General features: G+C 42.0%; 1 protein-coding gene across 4 annotated transcripts in view; it reads right to left on the reverse strand.

The window, feature by feature from the left end:
- Positions 1–773: 773 nt before the first annotated feature.
- Positions 774–12,199, reverse strand: part of pak1 (p21 protein (Cdc42/Rac)-activated kinase 1) — a 142,889-nt gene continuing 131,463 nt past the window's right edge. For all 4 annotated transcript variants that reach the window (XM_079675487.1, XM_079675488.1, XM_079675489.1 and 1 more), the window contains 7 exons: positions 11,447–11,495; positions 9,608–9,720; positions 8,633–8,750; positions 8,358–8,457; positions 7,186–7,382; positions 5,930–6,067; positions 774–4,416 (listed from right to left, as the gene is read on the reverse strand). In XM_079675487.1, the coding sequence (XP_079531613.1) occupies positions 4,330–4,416; positions 5,930–6,067; positions 7,186–7,382; positions 8,358–8,457; positions 8,633–8,750; positions 9,608–9,720; positions 11,447–11,495 (802 nt within the window). In that variant the 3' untranslated portion in view covers positions 774–4,329. The remainder of the gene's footprint in view (positions 4,417–5,929; positions 6,068–7,185; positions 7,383–8,357; positions 8,458–8,632; positions 8,751–9,607; positions 9,721–11,446; positions 11,496–12,199) is intronic.

Here is a 12,199-nt window from a genome sequence, read left to right on the forward strand (position 1 = left end):
CATGCTTTGAGGCTGTTTTTCTGCAAAGGGACCAGGACGACTGATCCGTGTAAAGGAAAGAATGAATGGGGCCATGTATCGTGAGATTTTGAGTGACAACCTCCTTCCATCAGCAAGTGCATTGAAGATGAAACGTGGCTGGGTCTTTCAGCGTGACAATGATCCCAAACACACCGCCCGGGCAACAAAGGAGTGGCTTCGTAAGAAGCATTTCAAGGTCCTGGAGTGGCCTAGCCAGTCTCCAGATCTCAACCCCATAGAAAATCTTTGAAGGGAGTTGAAAGTCTGTGTTGCCCAGCGACAGCCCCAAAACATCACTGCTCTAGAGGAGATCTGCATGGAGGAATGGGACAAAATACCAGCAACAGTGTGTGAAAACCTTGTGAAGACTTACAGAAAACGTTTGACCTCTGTCATTGCCAACAAGGGTATATAACAAAGTATTGAGATGAACTTTTGTTATTGACCAAATACTTATTTTCCACCATAATTTGCAAATAAATTCTTTAAAAATCAGACAATGTGATTTTCTGGATTTCTTTTTCTCCTTTTGTCTCTCATAGTTGAGGTATACCTAGGATGACAATTACAGGCTTCTCTCATCTTTTTAAGTGGGAGAATTTGCACAATTGGTGGCTGACTAAATACTTTTTTTCCCCACTGTACCTGAGTCTTGCTTGTGTCCACCTGGTGAATGTTAAATCCAATATTTAGCTTCTGGGGAAATGAAGCCGTTTATGAATAAAAAACAGGGAAAAAACAACAGACCAGAATACTGTTTTATTTTTTTATTGTTCAGAGTTGTTGGAAATCGTCAAAAGGACATAAAACAGATACATGATGGCTCTGACCGCCTTATCCTGGACTGTACCAAGTGTGAGGAAAGGAAAAGGCTACAGATCTGTTCAATCATGGATAGGTGGGCTCCAGGACCCATACATGACAGATAACCCTCACCCCCCCACCACGACATCAGACCAACACCGACTGAAACTGAGATTTTCTGAACATCAGATCGCTATTCACAATAACAATCTTGCAATGACCTTTCTTTATGATAAGGCTAATCAAGGATCAAAAATAGTTTTGCATGTTGTGGATGCAAACTATGTCCTGATTTTTTTATTTAACGACTTATCCAAAATAACATTGTCAAACTCATTTGGTACAAGATAAATCATCTGAATACTGTTCTGTCCAATCCACCACATCATCAGCATCTAGGCAGAGTCCATTAAATGGTTAAAGTAACATTAAACCACGATTTAAAGGACATTTTAGAGAATAATTCTTGTGGTTCTACCTGACAGACGTCTGGGAATCTTATTTAGTGTTATTCAGTGTTTTTGTAGAGGATCATAAGCATGATGGTCTGTGTTCGATGCCTCTTCAGCTGCAGGGCTGCAACTATTGGTTGATTTGAAAACCTGAATCGGCAAATATTCTACCTATTCAACAAACATGCCAATCCTACTGCTTTTACATTTTTATATTATTCAAAGCTGAGTTACTTTGTGTTGTTGGATACACCAAACAGCATTGTTGTTTGCTATTTCGCAAAGACAGTAATAAGCAGATATCTGATAATCAAAATTCTTGTTAGTTGCAGCAACCTGCTGCTCAAAATGTTGCCATAATTCATTAAAGTAGTCTTGACTTTTGAAAATGTTTAACACCAGGGGTTACACTGCTGGAAGAAAACGGTAGTAACGGCTAACAGGATGAATTAAAGTGATAGTTTGACAGCTGTTTTGGAAAAATTTCATTTACTCTGCAGGTTTTATTCTGCCAATGGAATGTAGAGCAGGAACCTGCCGTTGGAGGAACCTTTGGCTCTTGCAGGTTTTAACCTTTGACGTTTTTTTTCTGGCAGCAGGATAACAACTCCAAAACTAACACTCAAATGTTGATGTGCAAATCAAAAGGTCATTCAGACTTTGATCAATTGTAAAAAAAACTGTGAGTCTGTAAACAGGCTTAAACTGATTATTGTCTTCTTTTTTTCTAACACATTTTGTAAAATAGAAGGCAGAACACAACAGCATTGTACCATCATAGAATGTATCTGTCTCATTCTTCTGAAAATAGGATTTAGATATATTTCCTATCGTACACAAGCACCCTTCATGTATTGTCACTTCTTCAGGATTGAAACAACTCATTCATTATTTTTCCTCTTCATGTTGAAAGTACCATATAAAAAAGGTTGACATGCACATTCTCTCCTCCAGCCCGTAGAAAGGAAAAGTCCCACAGCCGTAGATGAATCATTTTTGGCAGAGTGGATTATGGGTTAAAAGCATGTTCATCCTTGTGTTAACCTAATTTGTGCAAGAAGCTGAGATTCCTTCCTTTTAGCTTGTTGAAATCTTATTTGTTTTATAAGGAGAAAAGGAGTGTTTTTAAGCTAAAGCTAATTTACTACCGTCTATCAATTTGAAACAGGATGTGATTATTTTCTGGAGGAAACTCAATTAATAACAGCTCTGACAAGAAAATGCTTAACTAAGTACAGCACAATTGTGTATCTCTGGCTACATCCATTTTGATCAATTTTCTATTTTTAGTCAATTGTTTTTGTAGGAGTGCAATACTACATCAGCGGAGTCATGCTCATATATTTTTGGACAAAAAAACTGCGATCCGATTCTCAGATTCAGATCTGTCCTCTCTAAGGACCCAGCCTCTCAGGCAGCAGTCATAAGGTACACCAGAGAACCTTGACCTAAGGGCGACTTTGAGCCCTGCAGGTACCTGCACTCTGGAAACACTCCATACTCTCAGAGCTGTGTATTATTTACAAACCTAATAAAGAAAGGAGAGTAAAATAAGAAGCTGATTACTCCTGAGAAGATGTCATGAAGCCAAAAGGCTGTTAATCCAGGGAAAAACTCCAAACTGTCCATACTCGTCCCATCAATGGCTCTGGGGCCTCCAGCCATTCCTTATAATAATTAATATTAATATTCTCACATCTCTCAGCTGCAGACACCACAATGTACCAAACATCGTCCCTCTCTGTCGAAAAGTACAGAAGGTAAACTTACAATCAACTTAAATTCCAACATTGTTTTAGTGAGAAAACAATACATAGACTTACCCAACACACACAAGCACGCATACATGTTGATAAAAGACGGTGATAAAATACAAATAAATCAACAAATGCACTTTTAAATGAGAGAAAACAACGAATCCCATAGATGCATGAAAGGAAGCTAAAGCCTTAGCTCACACACAAAAACGTACACACATAAGAAATAAACTGATTTAAAAACACGTCCCATGAGTATTTGGGCTCTGCTGACTCTCCAGTATTGGCTTGCCAGCGATGACATCGGCGTCCTGATCAGAGTCCAGTGGAGTGTCTTGTAAAAAAGTAAATGGAAGAAAATACCCTTCTTTCCCCTATGAGGGTATGTATAAGGGTCAAAGGTCATGGGTGAAGAAGCAGTCGGTGCAGGTGACAAAAGACATGTTGTCACCTTGAGACAAAAGAAGGGAGAGAAGACTGCTGTCATGTGACCCAGATAGCAGCCACTGCTACCCTCCTGTGTACAAGAGGAGAAGAAAAAGGGAACAAAAGAGAGGAAGAAGGGATGATGGGTAGAGAGAGACAGCAGGAGGGACACAGAGAGGGACAGAGAGAGAGAGGGACAGAGAGAGAGAGGGAGAGAGGGACAAAGAGGGGGACAGAGACACAGAGAGGGACAGAAAGAGACAGAGAGAGAGAGGGACAGAGAGAGAGGGGGAGAGAGAGACAGAGAGGGGGACAGAGAGAGGGACAGAAAGGGACAGAGAGCGGGAGGGACACAGAGAGGGACAGAGAGAGAGAGGGACAGAGAGAGAGAGGGACAGAGAGAGGGACTGAGAGGGACAGAGAGAGGGACAGAGAGAGGGAGGGGCAGAGGGAGGGACAGAGAGAGGGACAGAGAGAGGGACAGAGAGAGGGACAGAGAGAGGGACAGAAAGGGACAGAAAGGGACAGAGAGAGATAGGGGGAGGGACAGAGAGAGAGACAGAGAGAGGGACAGAGAGAGGAACAGACAGGGGGAGGGACAGAGAGAGAGAGAGAGAGAGAGAGGGACAGAGAGAGAGACAGACAGAGAGAGAGAGGGACAGACAAGGGGAGGGACAGAGAGAGGGACAGACAGGGGGAGGGACAGAGAGACAGAGAGACAGAGAGAGGGACAGACAGGGACAGAGACAGAGAGAGAAAGAGAGAGAGAGAGAGAGAGAGAGAGAGAGAGAGAGAGAGGGAGGGAGGGAGGGAGGGGACAGAGGGAGGGACAGAGACAGCGAGGGGCAGACAGAATGTTGAGTGGGGGGCTAGCGGTTGTTCTTGGCAGCCTCCTTGGCGGCCACGATGAGAGGAGTCATACTGGAGAGGGGCTTCGCCATCTTCAGGAACTGATGCTGAGGAGAGTAAGGGGAAGAGAAACAGAGAGGATGGGGAAGGAGAACGGAGGGAAGGCGGCAGAGGGAACAGAGGGGGGGCAGTATGGAGGTGGAGAAAGGAGAAGTATCAGTATATCAGTTCACTGTGTAAAAACAGAGAAGACAGAAACACAAGGCATCTTTTCATTGAATTGACACTCTTCGTAGGACTTCTCCACACACAGTTGCCCCTTCACTGCATACACTTGTGTGTGAGAATAAATTACTTCAAATATTTAAAGGCGACATATAGTACGATTATCCATCGTTAATGCAATATAAATCATATATTTACTCCGTTGTATAAATGTAACTTAAAAATGACCTATCATGCAAAATGCACGTGTACGTCTTTTATACATGGATATGTGTCCCCGGTGTTCCAGGGAACTCACCAAGTGTCAGAAAACACAACCCTCTCTATTTTCCTCCATACCCAAATCTCTTAAAAAGGGACTGCAACGGATCTGATACAGACTGATCCAGATTTGAACACTTCTATGACGTCACAGAAGTGGCGCTACGGCTATTGGGCCAACTCCACCAATCAGGAGGAGACAGCCACGGACATTGCCGTTCGAAAGCGCTGGAGACGCTGTAGTACATATTCCAGGCCTGTAGATGGTGCTATATTATTCAAATATAGCATGATAGGTCCACTTTAAGGAAGATTTTTCCAAATAGCAAAGATAGTAGTCCATACCAATACCAGTTACATTTGATTTGTGTTTCCCAATTCAATACATACAAATGTTGCTATTTGCTTTTAAATATTAGCTTTGATTAAAGTGTGCTAAGGATTACACCTAAACACATTGTGACGCTGTTTTAATACCTAAACAGATATTGAAACTTTCATTATGTAACTCAATAGGGACTGGCTTTGTTAAAGTCATTAGCTCTATTATTTAGCCCACAGGCTGCTAACAGCTAACAGTAACTTGCCCCACTCTTATAGACCCACTTATTTGGGCATTAACACACCCAAAGTCTGCTTGACTAGATCTGGCAGAGCTGCTTTCAAAAAACTTTCACATTTTTGAACTAAACAGAACACTAGAATATGTTTCTGAAAATAGGTGAGAAATTGACTTTGAATCAACCTTTAAAAAGGGTCACTTCAGACAACAAGGACTCTGTGAGCACATCAAATCAAAAGGAGTTTAACATTGAATGCCTTCTTTAACAGACTTCTTCTCAAATATGATAAAGTTCCAGTTTCCCCTCTCAGCTGAGTCATGGTACAGTTACACAACTCAGTTACACCCCCCACCACCACGTCTCCACACCTGTCTGTCTGTCTGTCTCAGTGGACAGCTGACACACACACACACACACACACACACACACACACACACACACACACACACACACACACACACACACACACACACACACACACACACACACACACACACACACACACACACACACACACACACACACACACACACACACACACACACACACACACACACACACACACACACACCTGCAGCAGCTCTTTAGCCGAGCCTCTCTTCTCCACGTCCATCTCCAGACATCGGGTCAGAAAGTCTCGAAAGGTCGTCGACAGCTTCTCCGGGTTCTGCAGCTCCGGAGTCCCGTTGGTTGCTATAAGATACAGCGCCTAGGTAACACACACATGTTAGCAACATGTTAGTGTGCATCGCATGCAGCACAGGTATGCATGATTCACAACTAACCTCCACTCAGGTTAAGAGTCTGGGCACACTTTCTTTCAAATCTCACATCACTCGGTCTGCCCATTTTCATCTACGCAACATCAACCGCCTCCGCCCGTCCCTTAACCCTAAGCACCGCCGTTCTTGTTCACACCCTGGTCACTTCCCGCATTCACTACTTCAACTCCCTTCTCTTTGGTCTCCCTCTCAAATTCATCCACTGCACCCCCCTTCCGTTTAACCACCATGGGGTCTAGAACCTTCTGCTTCTGCCGCTCTGCACCCCGCCTCTGGAACTCTCTCCCACCTGACATCCGCAACACTGACTCTCTCCCCATTTTGAAATCACGTCTCAAAACATATCTCTTCACACTCTCATATCCACCATGATCATTATCCATCACACATCCAATGTTTTATTTATTTTATTTTTTATATACTGCATTGTCTTGTTTACATTTTTTATGTCGGTGTTATGTATTGTGTATCTTGTTTTTTTGTATGGCGACCTTGAGAATGAATTATTATTATTATTATATTACATGTTACTTGTTAGATGCTTTTATCCAAAGCGACTAACATACTCAATACTGTGGGCAATCCCCACAGGAGCAATTTGGGGTGAAGTGTCTCAGGGACACAACGACATGCTGACTGCAGTGGGGTTTGAACCTGTGCTCCCCTGATCCCAACACCAACGCCCAACCCACTGCACCACACGCCTCCCAACTACAACTATGTATAGAACATAATATGTCTGTGTTAAACAGTTTACGGTAAAACACTGCTATGACAATATGTATCCTAATAATCTAAATATAAATCTCTGATAACTAAACAATTCCCTTTTTATAACACCTTGTTAAATATATAATCCCTAAACATAGTTTACACCCACTTAGTTTCCAAAGAGAAATATCTTCTTATGTTTAGTCTGACAGGATATTTACTGTAAAACACTATTGACTCTCAAAAGTGTATTCCTCTCTATGTTTTACAGCTTCTACTGACTATCTTCCCCGACAGCTCCTCTTCCTCCCCCCTGCAGTAACCACACTCTCACCCTCAGGGGGTTTTCGTTCAGGTACGGCGGCTCCCCCTCCACCATCTCTATGGCCATGATGCCCAGAGACCAGATGTCCACTTTGGGGCCGTAGGCTTTGCGGGTCACCACCTCTGGAGCCATCCAGTAGGGAGTCCCCACCATGGTGCTGCGTTTACTCTGCTCCGGAGTGATCTGAGCGCAGAACCCAAAGTCAGCTGGAGGAGGAGAGAAAACAGAGTGAGTTTTTATGCATATACAAAGTTTAAAGGTCACCATCAATCTGTAACACTCTGTGATATATTTCAAAGGTTTTGCTTGAAGGTCATGCACTAGTTTGAGCTCATTGACAACCAAACACACCTAAGTGGTAAGTTATTGCATTAAATGAACACCAAACCAACAAATCATCAGTAAATGAATGCAGCAAGTGGGCCAAAAGTGTCAACGAACAGACATATTTGGCCTCTTTGAAAAAGTTGAACATTTACCAAGTTTATAATAATCATAATTTTATATCTTAAAGACTCATGTTGAGTTTACAATTCTCAGGAAAATCCAAGTTAAAATGTTATTTATTATTACACTCTGTCCATGGTAGTTAGACTCAACTTAAATACTGGTCACAGTAGAATCAGAGCACCCTCTGCTGGTCATGACAAGCAACTTCAACAACAATCTTACCCAACCTCAAAGCAACAGTGGTGTACAACAATAGATTAAAGGTCCCATGACATGGCCATTTCTACTGATCATAATTTCATTGTTGAGGTCTACTAGAATAGATTTACATTGTTCAATGTTCCAAACTCACATTGGTTTCTCATACAGCATCTCTGTATAGTATGTGTATTCACTCTCTGTCCTACACGCCTTGTTGTAGCTCCTGCCCCCCCCCCCCCCTTCCTATGAGCCCAATGTGCTCTGATTGGTCAGCCTGGCTGTGAGTGTGTGTGTGTGTGTGTTTGCGGAGATCCACGGAGCCGCGGCTGAGAAAAGATAAGGCTGAGTGAGTGTGTGTATGTGTTTTTTACTCGCTACACGGTGTACTTTGATGGTTTGTGACTTTGCAGTCCGTTTACATGCAGGAAAAGCTTCATAACACACAAGGGGATGGGTAATAACCAGAAAAGCATGTCATGGGACCTTTAAGAAGTTATACATGTCTTTTAATAAATATGACCCAGACTCACTGAGTTTGACGGAGCCATCCATGCCCAGCAGGATGTTGTCGCTCTTAATGTCTCGATGGATGACCTGGTTCGAGTGGAGGAACTCCAACGCCTGGAGACACTGAGAGACAGACAGGGAGACAGGCATAGTTTATATTACTGTTAAAAATATTTATATTAAATCACAAAAATAAGTCAGGTCACATGTTTAGGCAGACACATAGAGACAGAATGATGACAGTGATGAGGTCAAAATGAGCCTTAAAAATCCTCCCATGTCCCGTGTCTCTTCTTACCTCTCTGCACACAGCAGCTATCTGGGCTTCATCCATGCAGGTCTCCGTGACGACGTCAGTCAGCGACCCTCCGGCCAGGTACTCCATCACAACCCACAGCTCGTCTCCAACCAGGTAACTGTGGGAAACATCACAAACATGCAGGTACTTATATGATGTACATCTTTTGTGTTTCAATAACAACAAGACATTTCTTCAGTCATCAGACCCTATAATAAACATACACAAATTCAAAACTAAAATCTTCTTGTTTTCAAATTTTTACTGGATTTTTACCAGTATTATATAATAAAATGTTCCGTGCATTGTGGACATATTTAACAAGCCAACGCTGCATTTTTCTTCAACCCCAGAGCTACGGGTCAGTTCCCCTTTATTTGTTAGACTTTGGAAATCAGGACAATTATTTTCAAATGTTGGTAAGAACACCTTCTTAATATGTCTGTAGTTTTCACATTTAGTTAGAATGACTACTTGTGTCTCTTCAGCTCCCCAGTGACAGCACCGTCTGAAAAAATTTACAGTCGCACAGTAAGTCAGAGAGAGTTAAATGTTGTTTCCATGGGGATGACAGCATTATTACCAGTCCTGCTGGTGCTCCTCAATGTCTCTCAGGACAAACGGGTAACTACGGTAACTACACCCACTCCATAAATGTCTAGACTGTTGGCAAGGCAACAGCAACACTGAACATGATAAAGCCTTTCAACAGGGTTCAGTCTGGATAGCTCCCACTGATCCTGAATCCTCTGGATCATCTCCCATGTTTCCGTAGAATATTTGGTGTCCAATTTTTCCAGCAGATTGTGTTTTTCAACTTGCTTTACATATATACTGCATTCAATATATTTGCTGTGAGAACAACATTTACAGCAGGATGTCAGATGAGTGTGAACCTGCCAACTGAAGATATTCCACCAACCTTTAAAGCTGCAGCCTGTTCGATCTGTGTGTGCGTGCGTGCGTGCGTCTAACCTGTCTAGGTAGTTGACAATGTTTGGATTCTTATTTTCCCTCATCACAAGGATCTCATTGATGATCAGTTCCTTCTTGGGCTGCTGCTGCAGGTTCATCTGTTTAATGGCCACCTGAGAGATGAGAGGATTATTGGACTTTTTCATAACTATGCAAATAAGTCACACATATTTCAAACGAAACTGAGAGCAGAGAGGGTGGAGAAAGTGGGGGGTACAATAAAATAAAGAAAGATGTACGAGTAAATTGAAAGAGAAAAATAAGGTGGGAGGGAATAAAATATGTCAAAAAGGGAAAATGTAAAAGAAGTGAAGACAGACAGTCAGAGGGACGTCTCTAAATCTGAGGCAGTGAAAGTGAGCACACACGGTGAGACCCTGACCCAGCAGACCAGCTCCTCTGAAGTGACCCTGGAGGTCCCAGCTGGTAAACCCTGTTACTGACACAATGTTCTCACTACCTGCTGTCTGCCTCACTTTATAGGTCCCAGATTTCTAGCCTCTTCCCTAACCCCTCAGAATTTTAAAAGAGGGATTCACTTTGGACTTTATTTCTCTATAAAAAACCTGCTACAGACTCTGGTCCTTCAGCTTACATTTATTTTTTATTTTTTTATTTAACCTTTATTTAACCAGATAAAAAGCATTGAGATACAGTTTCATTTACAATGCTGACCTGACCAAGAAGGAAGCAACGTTACACATAACACATAACACAAACATATAAAATACAGAGAACATAACTAAGAAAACAAAAGACGAAAAAAGCAGTTACTACATTGTGCACATTAGGACAGTAAGAAAGGCACTACTTATTACTGCAAGAGCAGCTGGTGGTAAGGACTTCTGACAACTTCAATTTAAAACATGCTATAGAGACAAGTGCCGTCAGTTTGAGGCGTGATTGAAGGTCATTCCAAGACCAAGGACCATAATAAAAGAGACTCCTTTTTCCAGCCTTAGTCCGCACAGCAGGAACCTGGAACCGTATCCAGCACTGGATCTGAGGTTGTAAAAGTCACAAACTGGAGCAAATCTGGCACATATGTACAGTGGAAGCTTTCCTAAAATGGCTTTATACATTAATAAAAACCAATGCTGCATCCTACGCATAGTGAGTGAGGACCATCCAGTTAGGCCATCCAAGTGTGCAATGATGAGTCCTATAGGGTGCATTTGATATATAACGCAGTGCAGCATGGTAGAGTGGGTCAAGTTTGGCCAAGACAGTGGGACAGGCAAATCTATACATGGTATCACCATAGTCCAGCTGGGACATTAGCACTGTCTGCACACCTCTGTTGTCTGTCCTGACTCTACAGACAACGGAGGTGATTTTAGATATGAAGGCTAGATGTCACATGTTATTAAGCTCGATCAGGATAACAGTAATGATCATTGGCTCAATGAACCTGTCCTCCTAAGTAAATATACTAAGAACCAACCCAAGGCGAGAGGCAAGAAACACAACAGTAAGTTTTGATTCTGATATTATTTAGAAGGCTTGTATGTGGAGTGGCAGTGACTGAGTGTCAAAATTGTACTTATTTTTATTCTGACTTATTTCATTCTATTTCATTAACATTTTAATACTTACATCCTATTTTTTTCAAAAAATTAGATCCTACTGTGGGATTAATCTCCACTTTAGCAGCATAGCTTTATGGATGGCCCCCTTTCTCCACTTTTTTCATTCTTTGAAGGATCACCATAATATTACAGGACAGGAATATCTGTAGGTTTTAGTCTTGTAACTAAACATTATCTTCAAGTTTATCCAACATGTCCTGATCAGTGAGAGTCCCCTCAGAGCACAGAGGGAGGACGGGGGGGCACACACCTCCTGTCCTGTAGCGATGTCTATGGCTGTGTACACCGTCCCAGACGCCCTGTGAACACACAGCAGAGCACAGATACACATTATGTCAGATTAATTCACCTTAACATTAATTTCAGTGATTTTAACTGATTCATACTGTAAATGTATACCTTCCAAATAAAGTTTGTGTAAATGGTCAGAGCACATTCTGCACACACACAGCCTACATGAAATTCTAAAGTAGTGCTGTATAGAAACAATGTTCCAAACTAATAAGAACTTTTTGTATAAAACATGTTGAGGGTTAAATGCACTGTCTTTATTAAAATAAAAAAGTATGTGGTGGTGTGATTTGGACTCCTGTGCTATTGAATTTGGATAACCTATGATAGTGTTAGGGTGAGTGAAGCAGACAGGAACCAAATGCTGAATAAACTGAAAAAATACCTTTATTTCAAGGATTTAAGGAACAAAACAGAACACTACCTTGTGAACACAGTCAACGACAAACAATGAACCAACAATGACAGACAGAAAAAACAGAACTTAAATACACACAAGACTAATCACACAAACAAGACACAGGTGAGGAGGGAGGAGAAAACACAGGGGCACCAGGTGAACACAATCAGGTAATCAGGTAGGAGGGAAAACAGACAGAAAGCGACAGGCAAGACAGGGGGTGAAGACTTTTCAAAATAAAACATTAAACCAAAGACAGAAAAAGACAAGACAAAACACAACACAGACAGATCGTGACATTACCCCCCCCTC

This window comes from Notothenia rossii, assembly GCF_949606895.1.
Source record: "Notothenia rossii genome assembly, chromosome: 4".
Classification (NCBI taxonomy): Eukaryota; Metazoa; Chordata; class Actinopteri; order Perciformes; family Nototheniidae; genus Notothenia; species Notothenia rossii.